The 20,087-nt window shown below is 29.4% G+C and overlaps 3 protein-coding genes across 4 annotated transcripts in view; 1 reads left to right on the top strand and 2 right to left on the bottom strand.

Moving 5' to 3' along the window:
* The window catches only part of LOC134837860 (dynein beta chain, ciliary), a 38,899-nt gene that overhangs the window by 1,551 nt on the left and 17,261 nt on the right, over nucleotides 1-20,087 (top strand). The window contains exons 4-16 of the mRNA XM_063853252.1: nucleotides 6,671-6,817; nucleotides 6,878-7,487; nucleotides 8,084-8,473; nucleotides 8,533-9,219; nucleotides 9,851-11,186; nucleotides 11,944-12,108; nucleotides 12,171-12,278; nucleotides 15,721-15,750; nucleotides 15,962-17,143; nucleotides 17,207-17,450; nucleotides 18,137-18,702; nucleotides 19,278-19,782; nucleotides 19,843-20,050. Of these exons, the coding sequence (XP_063709322.1) occupies nucleotides 6,671-6,817; nucleotides 6,878-7,487; nucleotides 8,084-8,473; nucleotides 8,533-9,219; nucleotides 9,851-11,186; nucleotides 11,944-12,108; nucleotides 12,171-12,278; nucleotides 15,721-15,750; nucleotides 15,962-17,143; nucleotides 17,207-17,450; nucleotides 18,137-18,702; nucleotides 19,278-19,782; nucleotides 19,843-20,050 (6,178 nt within the window). The remainder of the gene's footprint in view (nucleotides 1-6,670; nucleotides 6,818-6,877; nucleotides 7,488-8,083; nucleotides 8,474-8,532; nucleotides 9,220-9,850; nucleotides 11,187-11,943; nucleotides 12,109-12,170; nucleotides 12,279-15,720; nucleotides 15,751-15,961; nucleotides 17,144-17,206; nucleotides 17,451-18,136; nucleotides 18,703-19,277; nucleotides 19,783-19,842; nucleotides 20,051-20,087) is intronic.
* LOC134827724 (kinesin light chain) lies at nucleotides 11-6,557 on the bottom strand. Of its 2 annotated transcripts, none has more exons than XM_063840504.1 (5): nucleotides 6,416-6,557; nucleotides 958-2,191; nucleotides 791-892; nucleotides 628-729; nucleotides 11-565 (listed from the first exon to the last, which is right to left on the bottom strand). In XM_063840504.1, the coding sequence occupies exons 2-5, from the start codon at nucleotides 2,164-2,166 to the stop codon at nucleotides 407-409; spliced, it is 1,572 nt and encodes a 523-aa protein (XP_063696574.1). In that variant the 5' UTR covers nucleotides 2,167-2,191; nucleotides 6,416-6,557; the 3' UTR covers nucleotides 11-406. The 2 variants fall into 2 exon arrangements, with proteins under 2 accessions (XP_063696574.1, XP_063696573.1); XM_063840503.1 differs by lacking the exon at nucleotides 6,416-6,557 and adding an exon at nucleotides 5,253-5,356.
* On the bottom strand, nucleotides 12,548-13,529 carry LOC134827734 (lysophospholipase-like protein 1). Its single transcript, XM_063840514.1, has 2 exons — nucleotides 13,339-13,529; nucleotides 12,548-13,258 (listed from the first exon to the last, which is right to left on the bottom strand). Exons 1-2 carry the CDS (start codon nucleotides 13,436-13,438, stop codon nucleotides 12,621-12,623), a joined length of 738 nt encoding a protein of 245 aa, XP_063696584.1. The 5' UTR covers nucleotides 13,439-13,529; the 3' UTR covers nucleotides 12,548-12,620.

Genomic DNA, 20,087 nt, shown 5'->3' with positions numbered 1-20,087 from the left:
ATAAGCATTGCATACAATTTCGCCTTAAAATAAATTTTATTATTTGTATTTTTTTTTCTCGAATATTTTTTTAAGATTTTTTTATTTATTTAATTTTTTGCGTGAGTTTAAATATTTTTGCAACAGATCTTAGATATTTTTTAAGTAGTTTCAGCACTTTTTCCAAAAATTTTCTAAAAATTTATTTTTTTTATTGAATTTTTTTTAATCAAAATGTTCACTGGTTTGGATAATAAAAAAAAAAGAAAAAAATAATTTAATTTTGATTCGCACAATAACTAAAATCTAATCTTACAACTAAAACACGGTGCAAATAATAACAGAGAATAAATTTAAAAGAATACAAAGCTTCGGTTAGCACGCTTTGCAACTTGGATATTATAAATTTTTTGTAAAATTTTGTTTTTTAAGATTTGGAAAGTCTTCGATTTAGATCGGATTCTCCCATGCTGGCATCAAAGCTTTCAGCGCCGTCGCCAGATGGTCCACGCATGTGTCGAGAGCGACGTTTATCGTCTCCTCCGAGGATTTGTGCTACTTTTGCCTGTTTTACCAAATTTATTGCCTGTTTTTTTAAAGAAATTAATTTTTTTAATGATTTTTTTGATGAAAAATTAAGTTTTTTACCTCTTTTTTGCTTCGTAATGCACAATCCTCTAAAGTTTCGGCAGCCTCGTATTTGCCCTGTCGTCGATATAGAGCACCGAGATTTTTTAATGTTGTTGTTACCTGAAATTTAAAAGGAAAATTTTAAAAAATTATGATTTTTTAGGGTAAATTTAATAATTACCGTTGGTGAATCAACTTTTGCAGCCTTATGCCATCCTCCGTATTCGCCGTAAGGGGTATTTTCCAAGTTTTTGTGTTTGTTTTCTTCGCGTTCTTCAGCAACCTTAATTTTTTTATAAGAAATTCGATTAATTTTTGTTTAAATTTTGATTTTTCAGTTAATTTTACCTGCCAAATTGGTTTGTTATCGCCGTCAATTGCCCCAAATTCACGTTCGTGAGCTCGTGTCAACACCTGTTTGTACAACATCTCGGCATCCTTGTACTTGCCTTGCTTCAAGTAGCAACTAGCCAAGTTATTTTTAGTTTTCGCGACATTCGGATCATCTGGTCCCAACTTGAGTTCGTAAATTTCCAATGCACGTTGATAATACAACTCAACTTCGTCGTATTTGCCCTGATTTTGACACAAAAGTGCCAAATTATTCAATTGTTTCGCCACATCGGGATGATCTTTGCCCAAAACCTTCTCACGGATCTCCAAGGCGCGTTTGCAAAGAGGTTCAGCATCCTTGTATTTGCCCCGTTTGCCATACAAAACAGCCAAATTATTGAGAGTTGCGGCAACTGCGGGATGATTTTCGCCCAATGTCTTCTCGCGGATGTTCAAGGCGTCATTTAGAAGGTTGGCAGCTTCTTTATACTTGTTTTGATCGCGATAAACCAACGCGAGGATATTCAACATTGTCGCAACGTCGGGATGATCGTGCCCGCTTGTCTTTTCGAGATCTTCGAGCGCTTGTTTGCACAACGGAACGGCAACTTCGTAACGTCCTTGCGACGCGTATTGAATGACCAAATTGTGCAAAGTTCGCAAACGCGCGGGAATTTCGTAGCCTGAATTTGCTTGGTTCGCAAATTGACTTGGGGGAATGGGCGACATGTTGTTGCGATCTTCCGCTTCTTCTTCCGGGAAGAGATCGACGACGGGATCCACAGAACGCGATTTTTCAATGCTTTCTTCGTTTTCCGTGTTTTCGTCGTATTTCTTCACAGATGCCATAAATTCCAAATGCTTCTTCTCCTCCTCGAGTTGGGCGACCATTTGCTCGGAAGCTTGTAACTTTTGCTGCGTATTGGCGAGCTCATCACGCAACCAGGCGTTCTCTTGACACAAACGACGAACCTGAGTGCGAAGTTTTTGCTTCTCCGCTTCGATATTTTGCAAATGCGATGCCAGCACGATGATGACTTGCGCCTCGCCTAATCCTAATTCAATACTTTCGATGTTTTTCTGCACGATGTCGGATTTATCGGGATCCTTTTTGCCTTCCGAGAGGTTTTGCATGAGGGACATGTGCTCGACACGCAACGCTTCCAGTCCCTGTAGGACTGTCTTTGTGTTACTGACAATCTCTTCTTGAGTCATTTGTGTCATTTTTCCAATTGTTTCTATTTTACGTCTGAAGATAAGAAAAAAACAAACAAAAATTAATTAAAAACTGATAAAAAAATATTTTTTTTAGATTTCAATTCGCACACACATGAAAATATTAGAAGTTCATTCTAAATAAAATTCGAGACTGATAAGCGAAACTCACACGACGACACAAAATGCATGAAGCGAATGATTGACAAAGAAGCAAACGACTCTCCCGAGCTTAAAAAGTGAAAATATTCACATCTAAGCTACTTAGTTTCATCAAAGCATTCATTAAAATTAGATATTGAAAGTGCGGGAAATTAAAAAAAAAATACAAATTTAAAAAATTAATTTTACTTTTAATAAAATTTATAATTTTTTAATATTAAGAAAAATTAATTGAAAATTATTTTTCATTAATTTTCATTATTTCCTGAAAATTTATTAAAATTATTTTTAAAATTAAAACTTGAATTTTAAAAATTATTAAGATTTAATTAATTAAATAATAATTTATTAACTAAAAAAAAATAATTATTTAAAAATTTATTTATTCAAAAAATATTATATACATATGTATTTAATTAAGAAATTAATTCAAAAATAATTTAAAAAATTTAATTAATTAAATTTAATTTTAAATTTTATTTATTAGTTTTAAAATAATTGAAAATTTTTTAGGAAAAAAATATTTTTAAAGACTTTTAAAATTTTTTAAAAAATTTTTTAGTTAATTTTTTTTATTTATTTTAAAAAAAATAAAATTAATTTTCAAAATTAAATTATTAATTCATAATTAATATTTTAAAAATTGTAATTAATTTTTAAATTAATTAAAATTATTTATTTTTAATTTTTTTTAAATTTTATTAAAAAAAATATTATAAAGAAATTTAAAAAAAAAATAATTTTATTTAATTTAAAATTTCCCGCAACTCTCAACTCAATTCGTGTAAGAAAAAAAAGTAGAAAAAAAAACAAAACAACCAGTAATTATTCAATTTATGTTTTGCCAACTATTACAAGCGAATGATTGAAAACATTTATGTTTGACACGCTTCAATAGCGCCAAATGATAACGAATCTGAGTAAATAATGATTAAACTGTGTGCAGAGGCATGTCAATTTTTACTTTCTTTCACACAACTAATCTCGCGTCGTCTTTCTCCTCTCGTGTCGCAACAAAGAAAAAAAAGCATGAGAACCGTGTCGTTACTACTTTCGTCGTTCTTCAGCACTCCGTCGATGTCAAACGTAATTATTTATTTCCCTTTTTCGCAATAAAACGATTATTATTTATTTGCTACATCGAATTCATGATCATGTTTTATTGCCTTTTACTGCAGAAGAAGGAGTGGTAAATTATGTCTTTTATCGCGACTTTTTGCGTGTCTCGCCTGAAAGATGGGAAAAACACGATAACAAAGTGTAAAAACTTTTAATAACTAAATTATTTAGAGGAAAAATTTGCGTCACAAGAAGCTCAAAAGGCTAAATAGTACTTGAACTTTTTTTTCTCAATAAACGTGAAACCTTATTGGTTTTCCCACAAAAAAAAATTAAAATGTACTTCAGAAATATTTAACGGGTGACATTAATTGAGTACTTTGGTATGAAACAATGAAATTGTAACCAAAAAACGTTTGAATGAATAAATTAGCGTCATTCTAAATAAATATTTTTTGGTAAGAATTTGTTCGAGGTGCGATTTTGTGAGAAAATTGTCTAATTTTCGTGTTAAAAATATTTTTTTGTTCAAAAAAAAATATTTTTTTAAAAATTTTTTATGAGAATTTTTTTTTAAATACCTAATTGTAAAAAGTAGAACTTAAAAAAATTTATTAAAAAAAATTAATATAAAAAATTTTGATATAAATTAATTTTAATATTTATTTTTTTTTAATTCTTTTTAATTTTATTCAATTATTAATTAATCTCATTTTTTTTAAATTCTATTTTTAATGTTTGCTTTTATGAGTAGTTTGGTAAAAAAAAAATAAATAAAAAATATTTTTATATTTTTTTTTACGAAAAAATTTAAATAGTTTTCCAAAAATAAGTATGTTTTTAGTGAATTTAATATTAAAATTTTTATAATTTTTTTAAATTTAATTAAATTTTTTAAATTTTTTATTTTATTGAAAAATTTGTTAAAAAATTAAAATTTTTTATTCAATTGTTTAATTTTAAAAAGAAAAATTTCTAAATTTTTTGACCATGACATGTTTTAAAAAAATTTAAAAAAAAATAATTAATTTTAAAAGTAAAATTTTAATTGTGAAACGCCGAATAATTTATTTTTTTATTGAAAAAATTTTTTCTAATGTCAAAAAATTCTAAATGTGAAAGAAAATTTAAAATTTTAATTTTTTTAAATAAAATTTACAGTATAATTTTTTTTTAAATTTTTAGGTTTAATTTTTTTTAATTTTTATTTATAAAATTAATTTTTTTTATTTTTTTTATTTTTTCATTTTTTTGAAATTACTTTCACTTAAAATTCAAATTTGAAAAAAAATTATAAAATTTTTAAATTATTTTCAATAAAAATTTTTTTCATAGGTTAAAAATGTCATTAACCCTTAAAACTTGTAACACTTTCTCACAAAATCACCCCCAAAAAAGGATTTTGCGTCTAAATAAATACATTTTTAAAGCATTTTCCATACAGAATTGTTCGCTTATGACACACATTTCATTGTTTACTCCGTAAATAAATAAATAAATAAGTTCTGTATGAATATTCAAAGGAACGAAATACGTGAAAAAGAAAAAAAAATCCGTATTGACACAAGTCACGCAAATGTCCTTTGAAAATCCTTTGAATTGCATAACTTTTTTTTCTTTACTTTTGAAAATGCTTTCAGGGCATTGTTTGCATTAAAATGCAGGAAAATATGAATTTTTATGACGCAGATAAATTTTTAAATTTTTTTCTATACAATTTTTTTTTTCAATTTTTTCGTGAACAATGATGATGATGATGATGCAAGTGAAGAATAAAAAGATTAGTCACACACAATGGTATGAAGTATTGGTGTTATTTTGATCTCGCTGATGGTAAACACACAAGAAAAGTGGTCTTGAAAACCAATACTTACACTCGATAGTCATTAATTACTTTGGACATAATCGTTTGTTATGGTTTCTAACGCGCGTGTTTTATTTAAAGAGTTTTTTCAAATGTTTTTTTCACAACATCAAGCAATGTTCAGTGATTTTCTCTCGTTGTTTGCCTGAAGAAAATTTTTATTGAAGACGATTAATTTCAGTCAGTTCATTTTTCATCTCGGAATTTTCGATGGGGTTGATTTTTTTGATTTTTTTTCGATATAAAAATGTTAACATTGGTAGCAAAAGCACGATAAATTGCAAAAATGGACGTCAAATGTCTAAGCACACACTTATTATTGTATTGTTTTTAACAAATATAATCTAATATCTATAACAACATCAAAGAGTATCGCGAGTTTTTTTCGTGTCTGTCATGAAATGCCAATAATTTTCAACAAACACCAACACTTTACCACGCAAAAGAGCATGAATTGTTATTTTAAACGGGTTGTACAAAAGCTAACACTAAATTTTATCACAGTTTTTGCATGTCTGCTAAATATTTCTTTCTTGCTACGATAGAAAAAAATCGATATTTCGTTTTTGTCTTGTTATTCCGTCAAAAGTTGCACTACGAATGGCTCGTTTCGTGCCTCTGCTGCGGAAAAATCAATTTTCCATGCAACGAATCACATGTGCGGAGGAGAGGGGAGACTCGGGTGTCTCGAAAATTCCTTTCAATTGTACCTTACTCTTCATAGACACCCTCTGACGACATCCTGGAAGCACACGCATGCGCTGATTCGCCCAAAAAATCGCTAAGCGGCCCGAAATTATCGAAAAAACTTTAAAATAATCATCGATTACACACTTTTATGGCATCAATCACAAACTATTATTGTTTCAGCGATTGCCTTTCACAAAAAAAAGTTGCAATTATAAAAAGACAACGGGCCATATCGAGCGATCGACATCAATGGTCTGCATGTTAATGATCAATTTTATGAAATTCCTCTGTTCTACTGACTTAAATTGACATTTTTTGTGGTTTTTTGATGTCACGATGCCCCGTTTGTCGTTTTGAGCTATCAAAAAGCCATTCGAAGGTATTCCATCATCAAAATAAAAGAAAGGCAATCGACCATGGAAGAGTAACACATACACACAAAATTAAATTTTTCAATTTTAAATGAAATTCACACGAAATTACCTTTGGAAAACACAATTTTCACAATTTAGGCAATGCACCAAAACAGCTGGACACAAAAATTTCAATTAATTCACGTCGAAAATGATGTAAATACAATAAAATACGAAAATACGAATGAATCACTCGAAGTAGGCGACTATTAGAGTTCGAGCGACACGAAGGGCGACGTTCAATTTTAGCATTGGAGACATTCAAATGAAGCGCGGGATATTTTTGAATATGGTCACGTGACTTTTTTTTCGTTTTTTGTTTCAGAACTGAACTTTTGGAATAATCGCTTGAAGAATTTGACTTATATCTATGAACAATTGCGACATGAGAGGATTCGGAGTATGGCGCTTATCTTGGAGTATTCGGATTCGGCGTATTTTCCATGTTTTAAGACACTTTTCAAGCACGTAGGTAAGTAATTTTCGCTTTTTCGTAAGATTTTTATCGAATTTTAATGAAAATTGCTTTTAGTTACTGCACTTGCGGAGGCTCGGGATATTACATTGTTCCTGAATCCCCTTCAAAAGCACTTTCAACAACTCGAGGATATCGATTTTGCGGAAATTAAGCCTCTTTTGATGCCGCTGATGCATGTTGTCTGTATGGTTTGGGCTAATTCGTTGTATTATTGCTCATCGGCAAAGCTGATTGTGTTGTTGAGGCAAATTTGTAACCTACTGATTCAGCAATCCAAACGTTTTCTCGATCCCTCGTCGATTTTTCACACAGATATCGACGAGGCACGTCAACGGATCTCCCTGTCGATGCAAATCCTGAAATATTTTCGAACGGCTTTTGATGAAAGCAAAGAAAATATTGGCTCATTTTTCCGTGAACGCCCAACGGTAAATTGGACGTTTCATCCGAAGAATGTGTTTGAGCGCTTTAATGCCTTTATTGAACGTTTGGAGACGATACAGTGGTTTTTTTATACGGTTATTGAGTTTTTGAAGTTGGAAAAGATTGAAATTGGCGGTTTGAAAGGCAGAACATTGAGCGGGCGCATTACGCAAGTTTCGTTGGAGTTTAATCAATGCTTTTCTGTGTTTGCTTCCAAAACTTATGATGTGTTGGATCCAGAGTAAGATTTAATTTTTTTCAAAAATTTCATTTTTTAAAAATAATTTAATTTTTAATTGATTTTAATTATTAAATTCAATTTTTATTTTATAAAAAAATTTATTTTAATTTTTTTAATTTAATTTATTTATTTTTAATTAATTCAAATTAATTTTTGGATTAAATTTTTTTGGATTTAATTTTTTAATAAATTTTTATTAATTAATTTTATTTAAGTTTTAAATTTAAAAAAAATAATTTTAATTTATTTAATTAATTTAATTTAATAATTTTAAAATTAATTTTAATTTTTTTATATTAATATTTTTTTAATAATTTTTTATTTCATTTTTAATATTTTAGATAAATAAAATTTAATATTTTTAATAATAATTTTTAAATAGTTAATTAAATTTAAATATTTTTTTTTAATTCAAATTTAATTTTTTTTTCTTTAATTAAAAAATTAATAATAATTTTTTTCTTTTTAAATCAATTAAGAAATATTTTATTAATTAATTTAAATTTTTTTAAATTAATTTTAATTTATTTTTTAATTAATTAATATTTCATTTGAATTCAAAATTATTTTTTTTCTATAAAAAATCTTTTTTTTAGTGACACAACATTCAAAGACGACTTTGTCAAATTCCAAGATCGAATTCTCGAACTCGACTTAAAGCTTGCTGCAATTTTATGTCAAGCCTTCGACGATTGTCACAACTTGGAAAGCGTTTTCAAGTTAATTAACATTGCTGGCTCCGTTCTCGATCGCCCAAAGATCAAAGAGCAATTCACGAGCAAATATTTCGACATCTTAGACATGTTGGATGAGGAAATTACGATGTGTGAGGACATTTATAACCAACAAATGGGACATTTTAAGCGCGAAGGAACAGTTTTTGTTGAACGAAGTGCTCCTGTAGTTACTGCAGGTCTTCGTTTCTCCCAACAATTGGGTCAGAGAGCAACTGCTCCGATCAAATCTTTTTTGAATTTGCAACATCCGTGAGTTTTTTCAATAATTTTTTAAAAAAAATTTATTAAAAATTGATTTTTTCTTTTAGTGTAACCGATACGCCTGAAGCAAAGAAGCTAATAAACCGCTATGAAGAGCTGATGAAAAAATTAGGTCTCTTCGAAGAGTCAATTTTCACAGCATGGGTCGAAAAAGTCCCCGAAACGATCGAAAATAACTTGAAACAGTCTTTAATTCTTCGAGATGAGAATTCGAGACTCTTAATTTTAAACTTTAGTCCCGATTTGTTCTCAATTTTGCGTGAAGTTCATTACTTATGTTTGATGGAGAAGGAAAATATTCCTCCAGTTGCTTTAGATTTCTCAGAAAAAAGTGAAACTTATCGAAATTACACGTTAAACCTTGAAAAAACGATCGAATGGTATAATCGCATTTTGAAAACATGCACAAAATGTGAACTTGAGCTCATTCAAAACGAATTGAATCAAATTGATGTCCTCATTGAGAAGGGAATTAACGATTTCAATTGGAATTCGCAAGATATTTTGCTTTATTTGCAAGAATTACGGAAGCCAGTTGAATGTCTTCAAGGTCGAATGAACAAAATTCAGAATAATTTGCAAGAAATTCGAAATATTATGAGCGCGTGGGCAAAATTACCGTTATTTGAGAGGAAAGATGGTAAAAAGGATACCGTTTTGTGTCTTGATGAACGAATTGAGCGCAAAAATAAAAGATATTCTGAGATAGAAGCAGCTGCGGTGAAAGTTCATCAGTAAGTATTATGGCATTTTCGTGTCTAAAAATTTTATTTTTATTTTCATAATTTTTTAATTGAAAAAAAAAATATAATCAAAAAAATTTTTGTTTTAATTTAAAAAATTAATTTTTGATAATGTTTTTTTATAAAATTTTTTTATGAATAATTAACATTTTTTTTTTCAATTTTTAACGTTTTTGTACAAAAAAAAAATTTTAATTTTTTATATTTTTTTTTATTTAAAAAAAAATAAATAATTTTTTTATTTAAATTATTAAAAAAAAATAATTTTTAAATAAAAAATTTTAATAAAATTTTAATATCTAAATAAAATTTTTTAATAAAATTAAAAAATTAATTTAATTTTTTTTTAATAAAATTAAAAAGAAATTAAAATAAATTGAAATTAATTTAATTAAATTTTAAAAATTTTTATTTTTTATTAAATTTTTTAAAATATTTTTTTTTATTTTTTTTTATAAAAAAAATAATTTTTATTTTTTAAATATTAAAAATAAATCAAAAATAATTTTATTATTTTTTGTCAACTGAAAAAATAATTTTTTTTTCAAATTTAATTTTTTTTTTTAAATCTTTTTTTAAAAAAATAATTTTTTATATTAATTGAAATTACTTTTTATTTCAGTTTATTGAACGACAACATGAAATTATTCGGCATGGAGGAAAAACAAGACAACCCAATATGGGTTGACTATGTTGCTTTTGTCGACAACATCATTTACGACAATTTGCTCTTCACAGTAGGCATCAGCATTGGATATTTGGCTGAAAACATGGATGCAAGCAATAATCTTGCGCCACTTTTCGAATCGCGACTCGAATTAATTGATCCAGAACTTGTCTTCGTTCCTTCCTTGAATCCCAAAGACCCCAATGGCTTCAATTTCTTGTTAAATTGTCTCGTTACCGATATTTTACAGATGTCGGGCATCATTCCGCGACTTATTCCCGAGTCAGATACAACTTACGAGTCCCTTATTTCGAACCATTACGACATCAAAGAGATGCGAACGGAAATTTTAAAAGGAGTTGAGAACGTGATTAAAGAAGCTGCGGATTATTGTCGCAATTTCGAGCGATATTCGTATTTATGGCTTGAGGATCGTGAGGAATGCATGGAATTGTTTCTTGAATTTGGTCGAATTTTAGATCCGGATGAAGTTGAGTTGCTCATTAACAAAGATCCAGCAGCGCCGACACAAGCTGCTCCCACAATCGAAGCGTTTCGTGATCAAATCGACAATTACGAAGCTCTTTACTTGGAAATTGAGAAAATTGAACCGTTTCAGGTGTTTGCGTCGTGGTTTCAAGTCGATGTTCGTCCATTTCGGCAAAGTTTGTTGAATATCGTGCGAAAATGGGGCAACATGTTCAAAGATCACTTAGTTGGGCGCGTTACGACGAGTTTAACGGATCTCGCGGATTTCATTCGACGCGCAGATGAAGGTCTTCTTGTCACGATCAAGGAAGGGGATTACAATGGGCTCGTCAATATCATGGCATATTTGATGCATGTGAAGGAACGGGCGCTCACAACCGACGAAATGTTCGAACCGATGAAAGAAACGATCGATTTGCTCAAATATTACGACATGGATATCCCGGAAGAGGTGAATGTTTTGTTGCAAGAACTTCCGGAGCAATGGTCGAACACGAAAAAGATCGCATTGACGGTGAAACAGCAAGTTGCGCCATTGCAAGCGATAGAAGTTGTCACGATCAGGAGTCGAATTGCACTTTTTGATGCTCACACGACACTTTTTAGAGAAGTTTTCAAGTATTACGAGTTTTTCAAGTACGAGTGTCCCGAACCATTTGCTTTGTTGGATAAAATTAGTGCGGATTTGATGAGACTTGAGAAGGAAATGCGAGATATTCAGGAATCAGGAAGTTTGTTTGAAGTTACTGTGCCGGAATTTAAGTTGTTGAAACAGTGTCGTAAGGAATTGAAGCTTTTAAAGGTAATTTTATCAAATCTTTACCTGTTCAAAATAAAAAAAAAATTAATAAAATTTAAAAAAATAAAAAGAAATATTAAAAAAAAAATTAAGAAATTTTATTTTAATTTTTTCTGTAAAAAATACTGAAATTGAAAATTTTTTTTAAGAAAAAATTTTTTTTTTCATACATTTTAATAATATTTAGCTAACTAAATTTAACTAAATTTAAAAAAAAAATATTTGTAAAAATCAGAACAAACATTTTCAGAAAATTTTATGATTTTTTAAATTAAATTTTTAATTAAAAAAATATCAAATTGTTCGAAAATTTCATTTGATTTTTTGAATTTTTTTTTTAAATTTTATTTTTACCAAATTTAACTAAAAAAATCTTTAAAAAAAATAAAAATTTTTTAAATTCAAAAAATATCTAAATTTTAAATTAAAATTTTAAAAATTTAAAAAAATTTTAAAAAAAAAAATAAATTTTAAGAGAATTTTTTAAATAAATTTAAAAAAAAAAAATTATTTTTTAAATAAATTTTAAATTTTTTTTTAATTTTTTTTTAATTAAATATTTTTTTTTTAAATAAATTTTTATTTTTTAATTTTTTTTTAATTTTTTTTTAAAATTAAAGGTAAATTTTGTTTTCGAGCTTTAAAAAAATATGTTAAAAAAAAAATAAAAAAATTATTAAAATTTGAAAAAAAAACTTTCACATTATTTTTAATATTATTGAATTCGAACTTTTTTTTTTTAAATTTTATTTTTCAACAGCACCTTTGGGACTATGTCTACATCGTTCGCACATGCATCGAAGATTGGAAAACGACACCATGGCGCAAAATTGACGTTGAAAACATGGATATCGAGTGTAAAAAGTTCGCCAAAGACATTCGTCTTCTCGATAAGGAAATGAGACCATGGGATACTTACATCTCCGTACGAAAATTTTCCATTTTTTGACAAAATTTTAACTTAAAATCTCAAAAATTTTCTTTCAGCTCGAAGCCACAGTGAAAAATATGTTAACCTCCTTACGCGCCGTCGGTGAATTACAAAATCCAGCGATCCGAGAGAGACATTGGGAACAACTCATGTCGTCAACAAAGGTTTTTTACCTCTCAATTTTACATTTTTACCGCACAATCTCTTCGTCTCTCTTTTTATTTATCTAAAAAACAAAAGAAATTTCGCCCTCTCTTGTGAATAATAACCCAAAAAAACGCCCGAAATTTTTTTAGGACTTGTGAATACTAAAATGGAATGCAAGCACACGCTTGGAAGGAATGCCGTTATTTTAATTTTTCTCAATTTTCTATCTAAAAAATTTTTGATTAGATTTTTTTTTCATATTTTTAAAGCAAATTTTGAGTCATTAATTAATAGAAAAATTTTTGAGCGTCAATTTTTTTCTATTTTTCGTGCTATAATTTGTACAAAAATCATTAATTTCATAATTTATTCACCAAATCCGAATCCAAAGGCGGTAAAGTCGTGTTAATCCACTCAATAATTTGTTTTAATTCCCTTGTTTTTAGTTCGTGCAACGTATTTTTAAGCGGCACAAATTCTCCCTGTACTCCGAGCTCCGTTAATTTATCAAAAGTTTTCCTTCCCCAATCCATCGGCACAAGAGTATCGCGATCTCCATGGAACATCAGCAACTTTGGCATTTTTGTGTCTTTCGGGACAGTTTGTAGCGACTCATAAACGACGGAATCTTTGTTCAAAAATGACGAACAAGCAAAAACGCCGGCAATATCTCGTCTCAGGTGATAAGCAATGTGTAAACTCAAAGCGCCTCCCATGGAAAACCCGCCAACGATAATCCTATCAGGCGAAATTCCCAAATTTATTTCGCGTTGAATGAGTTCCGAGACAATTTCGTACATCGAGGCCATCGAACGACGACTTTCGGGTGCCGCATAGTCAATTGCACGTCGATCAAACCAAACATTCGAGTTTTGTCCGCCCATTGGGGTATAAGGTTGAACCGGAGCTGTCGGGATAATCACTTTTAGATGCGGAAATTCCATTTGTTTGCCAAGTAGGAAGATGATCCATTGTGCAAGATTGTGCCCCGTATCGCCTAAAACGGAGGTAATAAAATTCAAAGTAGAGTAAAAGGGCACGGAGGTCAATGACGGCATAATTTAGCGTGAAACTTACCTGATCCGTGGAAAAAAATTACTGTCCCGCTGTGTTTCGCCTGCGTTTGGGGAATAACTTGTTCCACGAGCCCCATCAGAAGTCGTCGAAATATTCTCATCAACTGGCAATCACGTTAAAATATCAAAAATTGATCAAAAAATAAAATGTTTTGTTAACAAAAAAGCACACGAGAGACAATTTTCTGCTAATTCAAGCAATCAGCTGTTCGGAAGACGTCGAATTTTGGTCGAACCAGAAACTGATCGAAAAACTTGCGGATAACGAACGAACGTGATGCCACCATTTCGGAGGAATATAAAGGACATCCGTTGGTTGCAGCAGGATTTTGTAAAATTTCACGTCTTTACACAACGGAAATTGCTCAAAATCTATTTCCTCGGCGTTAATTTGCGACGTGTTGTTCAAAATAAAATGTTCGTGCGGATAAAGTTTCGAGGTTTCATCAGGAGATGCGAGAATAATTTGTTTTTTGCCCAAAACCTGACACAATAAATTATGTGTTGGATCTGTGTGAAGCGGAGAAACAGTTCCTTCGGGACCAAACCATGCCTTAAGTCGCGGAGAAGGATCATTTATGTACTCTGGTTGTCGAATGTCGTCTTTGAGTTCAGGAATTTGATCGAATAAATCGTGCTGCGCCAAGTAAACGGTCTCTTTGGAAGGATCTAAGACGTGATTTTGAACAAAATCGGAGAATTTCATCAAGGATTGTGACCAATTTTCGCTCGTGTATTGCGAACCAAGCTCGACGGGCACTGTACGACTTCCTGCTTTTGATAATAAATAATTGAGATCTTTCCATTTTTCGACAGCGGGCCAATGGTTGATTGTATTTCGAAGTAAAGCGGGTTTTTGTGGGTTGAAATGATGAGTTCTAAAAGAAAAATGAATTTTTTTGACAATTTTTCAACAAAATTTCATGAAAATACTCACATAAAATGTTCTATTGATGGATTGTCAAGTATTGGAATGTCACATTTTCCCTCTTTTTCGTACTCAACTTCAATTTTCAGCTTTTTTCTTACAGGTTCTTCGATTGTTTCCTTCAAACGAGATGAAATAACATGAGCAGCCTTTGATAAAATTTCAATATTTTCATCGCCAATCGTTGTTTTTATCGAATCTCCCAACATTATTGCCATATCCAATAAATAAGCGCACTTTTGAAGGATTTCTTCATTTGGATTTTCAAGTAAACATAAAACTTTTAGATAAGAAGCCACGGAATAGGATTTTCTTAATTTAACATCGACAAGATGCCATTCTCCGATGTGCAATGAGTCGTGCAAAAAATCCAAAATTACGTCGAGAAATTCTAAAGCACTTGAATTTGTACTGTTTTTAAGTAGATTTTGATAAATTTGGTGAAGAATTTTGTCACTTCCGATAGTTTTTGATAAATTACTGAAGAGATCGTCTTCTGAAGGGAGAAATTTTAGTAATTCTTGCTTGATATCCATTGAGATTTAAGATTTTTGACTTTTTGCGTGTTTTGCCGGTTTGTTTTTATTTACATTTTGAAAGACATTATTTTAAGAAAGTCTCGTTTTCGACGGAAAATTGTCTGTCCGTATATTAAATTTTGTTGAAAAAATTTTTATTGATCAATTTTGATCAATAAATAATCATAAAAATGAATGAAATTAATTCAAAATTAATTAAAATAAAATTATTAATTTATGATTATTTAAATTTAAATTGTATAAAATTAAATTTTTTTTCAAAAAAAAAAAATTAAAAAAATTTTTTATAAAAATTTATTTAATTAAAAAAAATACCAAAAAGCTTGCCAAAGCTTGCAAAAAGTCTTTTAAAAGAACATTTAATTTAAAATAAATTATTTAAATAATTTTTTTAATAATTTTTTAATTTAGTAAAATTTAAATTTAATTTTTTCAATAAATATTTTGACAAAATTTGCAATTTTTAAATGAGATTTTGAAAAAATGTTTTTTTTTTATTTTTTTTTTTATAATGGTTTCATATAGAAAAAAAATTTTCTATAATATATTTTTTTTAATCAAAAAATTTTTGTAAGAAAAAAATATTTAAAATTTTTTCCGATTTTTTTTTTTTTTTTTTTTTGAAAAAATGACTCAAAATTTGCAATTTTTTTCTAAAACTATTTTTTAATAAAAAAAAAACTTTTTTCAAAGCATGGCGAGATGTAAAATATTTGCTTCTCTTCAAATTTTTAATTTTTTTTTGCAAAAAATCAACATCTTCTCTAAAAAAAAACTAAAAACTCATTCTCTCAATTTCTAAATTCTTTTGTGACATTGTAAATAAATTTTCCTTTATTTTTTATATTTTTTTTTTTTGAAAAAAATTGATCCGATCAATCCGAAATTCTAAACGTCTTGTAAATACAAATTCCAGAGTTTAGCAAATCTACCGCCCGAAATCACCGTAAGTAGAGTTCATTTCTTATAATTTTAATGTAAAAAATTTTTACAAATTTTTTGAAATTAGTTAAAGTTAGAAATTGATTGCTGCAAAAATATTTTTTTACTGTAAATAAATAGTTTCAGCATAAAATTTCTCTTTCTCACGTGTGTGATGTGAATTTTTAATTTTTTTGTGACTTTTTTTTTTAATTTTAATAATTTTTCATGTTAAGGTAACTTTCATCATGGATGCGAAAACGACACTTGCTGACTTGTTGGCTCTCAATTTGCACGAATGCGAGGAAGAAGTGAAAACTATTGTCGACAAAGCTGTGAAAGAAATGTCTATGGAGAAAATTTTGCGAGATTTGAACACCACGTGGTCCGTTATGGAGTTTGAGAATGAAAAACATCCTCGAACAGGTTGCATGTTACTAAAAGCATCGGAAGAACTCATCGAAACGCTCGAAGATAACCAAGTTGTTTTGCAAAATTTGATGACTTCGAAGTTTATCGCGCACTTTTTGGAAGAAGTTTCCGCCTGGCAGAAGAAACTAATGATCGCCGATGCCGTAATTACCGTTTGGTTCGAAGTGCAACGCACATGGACACATCTCGAAAGCATCTTCATGAGTTCCGAGGACATTCGGAAGCAATTGCCCGTCGACTCGGATCGTTTCGATAACATCGACTCGAAATTTCGTGTTTTGATGAACGAGATGTCCGTGGATCACAACGTCATCAAGTCAACGAATCGCGATGGGCTCTGCGATCGTCTTGACACGCTGCAGGACCAACTAACGCTTTGCGAAAAGGCCCTTGCGGAATATCTCGAGACAAAACGTCTCTTCTTTCCGCGTTTTTATTTCGTCTCGTCGGCAGATTTGCTCGATATTTTGAGCAATGGCAACCAACCGACGCTCGTTATCAAACATTTGACGAAACTTTTTGACTCAATTGCGAAATTAAAGTTCGCCCCGTTTCCCGAAGGCGAACCCGCACAAACGGCATTAGCGATGATCGCCAAAGACGGCGAAGTTGTCGACTTTTTTGACGAAGCTGATTGCAATGGCGCCGTCGAAGTATGGTTAAATCGCATCCAACAAGCGATGAGAGCCTCTCTGAGACGTTACATGTCAGAAGCAGTGTCGGCGTACGAAGAAAAACCTCGCGAACAATGGCTTTTCGACTATCCAGCACAAGTTTCGCTCTGCGGAACACAAATTTGGTGGACTACTGAAGTAAATCTCGCTTTTAACCGACTCGAGGAGGGCTACGATAACGCCATTAAGGATTATTACAAGAAACAAATTCAGCAATTGAGTACTTTGATCACACTTCTCTTGGGCGAACTCACGAAAGGCGACAGACAGAAAATTATGACGATTTGTACGATTGATGTGCATTCACGTGACGTAAGAAAATCCAATTTTTCTGCTTTTTTAAAGGAAATTTTTGAAAAAAAATATTTTTTTTAGGTTGTGAGTAAGTTAATTCAGTCAAAAGTTGAGAGCGGATCAGCTTTTCAGTGGATGTCACAATTGAGACATCGATGGGATATTAATCAAGAAGATTGTTTTGCGAACATTTGCGATGCTGAATTTCGTTATAGTCATGAATATCTCGGAAATACTCCGCGTTTGGTCATTACTCCTCTCACGGATCGATGTTATATTACTTTGACGCAGTCACTTCACTTAATTATGGGAGGAGGTCCTGCAGGTAATTTATTTGAAAAATTATTAAAAGGAAAATTCTCTTCAAAAGATTTAAATTTTGAACGATTCATAAAAATTATTTTTTTATTTTAAATTAATAATTTTTTTATATAAAATTTAAATTTTATTAATTTTTAATTTTTTTTTATTTCAAATTTTATTTAAAAAAATTATTTTGGAATTAAATAAAATAAAATTTATTTAAATTAAAATTATTAAAAATTTTTATCGAAAAAGTTTTATGTAATTGAAATAATTTAGCTTAAAAAATATTTAAAAAATTAAAAATTATTTAAAATTCAAATTTAATTTTTTAAGTTGAAGTTAAAATTATTTATATTTTTTTTTATTTAAATTTAGTTAAAAAAAATTATTGAATTGATTGAAATTTATTGATTAAAAAAAATTAAAAAACTTTAATGAATTAAAAATCATAAATTTTATTAATTAAATTAAATATTTTTTTTAATTTAAATTTTATAAAAAATGTTTTGGAATTAATTTAAAACAAATTTATTAAAATTTTAATTATTTATTTATTAATTATATTAATTAAATATTTTTTTTAATTAAAAATTTTATAAAAAAATATTTTTGATTTTTTTTTATTTTTTAATTCTTTCAAATGATGAGACAAATTTTTTTTTTGTAAATAATTTTTTTCTAAAATAATTTTTTTTTTCATTTCAGGCCCTGCTGGAACAGGAAAAACCGAAACAACAAAAGATTTGGGACGAGCTCTCGGAATTATGGTTTATGTCTTCAACTGCTCCGAACAAATGGATTACAAGTCTTGCGGAAACATTTACAAAGGATTAGCACAAACGGGCGCTTGGGGTTGTTTCGATGAATTTAATCGAATTTCCGTTGAAGTATTGTCTGTCGTCGCTGTTCAAGTGAAAAGTTTACAAGATGCCATTCGGGATAAAAAGTCAATTTTCAATTTTATGGGAGAAATGATTGCAATGGTACCAACTGTGGGTATTTTTATCACGATGAATCCCGGATATGCTGGCAGAACGGAGTTACCTGAGAATTTGAAGGCACTTTTCAGACCTTGTGCAATGGTTGTGCCTGATTTCGAGTTGATTTGCGAAATTATGTTGGTAGCTGAAGGTTTTCAGGATGCCCGAGTGCTGGCAAGGAAGTTTATTACGCTTTATACGTTGTGCAAGGAGCTGCTCTCGAAACAAGATCATTACGATTGGGGTTTGAGAGCTATTAAGTCTGTGTTGGTTGTTGCTGGATCGTTGAAAGTAAGTTTTTGCTTTAATTTTAATTAAAGTTTTTTTAAATTTTTTTTGAAAAGTTAATTTTTTATTTTTTGTCAAATCAGTGTTCCTTCAAATATTTAAATTAATTTTTTTTTTAAATCTCAAACCTATGTTCATTTTTTTAATTTTTTAAGTTATTTTTTTCAAAAAAATATTTTTTTTTATTTTTTGTTAAAAAAATTATTTCTTAAAAATATTTATTTAATTTAAATTTTTTTTGTTTTCAAATATTTTTAAAAATTATATATTTTATTAATCTTAAATTTATTATAATTTTATTTAATTTTAAAAATTTTATATTTAAATATTGAAATGTTCAAAATAATTATTTTTTTAAATTTTGCTCTCATAGTTGAAAAAAAAAATTTTTTAATTAAAAATAAAATCAATTAATTAATTAATTTTATTTATTTTTTTAATTTAAATTAATTAACTAAATTTATTTATTTATTTTTTTGAATATTTTTTTTAATTTTTTTTTTAATATTTTAAAATTTTATTCAACTCGAAATCCAAATTTTTTTACTAATTCAAAATATTTTTTTTTAATTTTTCAGCGCGGCGATCCAGGCCGTCCCGAAGAAGAAGTCCTCATGCGAGCCCTTCGTGATTTCAACATTCCCAAAATCGTAACTGACGACATGCCTGTCTTCATGGGTCTCATTGGAGATCTTTTTCCCGCATTGGAAGTTCCGCGAAAGCGTGACATTGAATTCGAAAAAACCGTTAAACAAGCAACTCTTGACTCATTGCTACAACCGGAGGATAATTTCATCCTCAAGGTTGTGCAAATGGAAGAGCTACTGGAAGTGCGTCATTCAGTTTTTGTGGTAGGAAATGCAGGAACGGGAAAAACGCAAGTTTGGAAAACGCTCTTGCGCACGTACCAAAACATGAAACGCCGTCCCGTACACAACGACTTGAACCCAAAAGCTGTAACGAATGACGAACTTTTTGGCATTATTAATCCTGCAACTCGGGAATGGAAAGACGGGCTTTTTAGTGTGATAATGCGAGAACAGGCGAATTTGACGGGCGATAATCCGAAATGGATTATTTTAGGTTTTAATCGATTTTTTTCTAAAAAATTTCATATTTTTAATATTTTTTTTATATTTTTAGATGGCGACATTGATCCCATGTGGATCGAAAGTTTAAATACTGTGATGGATGATAATCGTGTCTTGACTCTCGCATCAAACGAACGAATTGCTTTAACGCCATCCATGCGATTATTGTTCGAAATTTCCAATTTACGAACGGCAACGCCTGCTACAGTATCGCGCGCAGGAATTCTTTACATCAATCCGCAAGATTTGGGATGGAATCCGTAAAAAATATTTTTTTCTTGAAAATTTTTTCAGTAA

This window comes from Culicoides brevitarsis, chromosome 1 (assembly GCF_036172545.1).
Source record: "Culicoides brevitarsis isolate CSIRO-B50_1 chromosome 1, AGI_CSIRO_Cbre_v1, whole genome shotgun sequence".
Taxonomy (NCBI): Eukaryota; Metazoa; Arthropoda; class Insecta; order Diptera; family Ceratopogonidae; genus Culicoides; species Culicoides brevitarsis.
The sequence above is the reverse complement of the archived record's forward strand: the minus strand, read 5'-3'. Positions and strand labels throughout refer to the sequence as shown.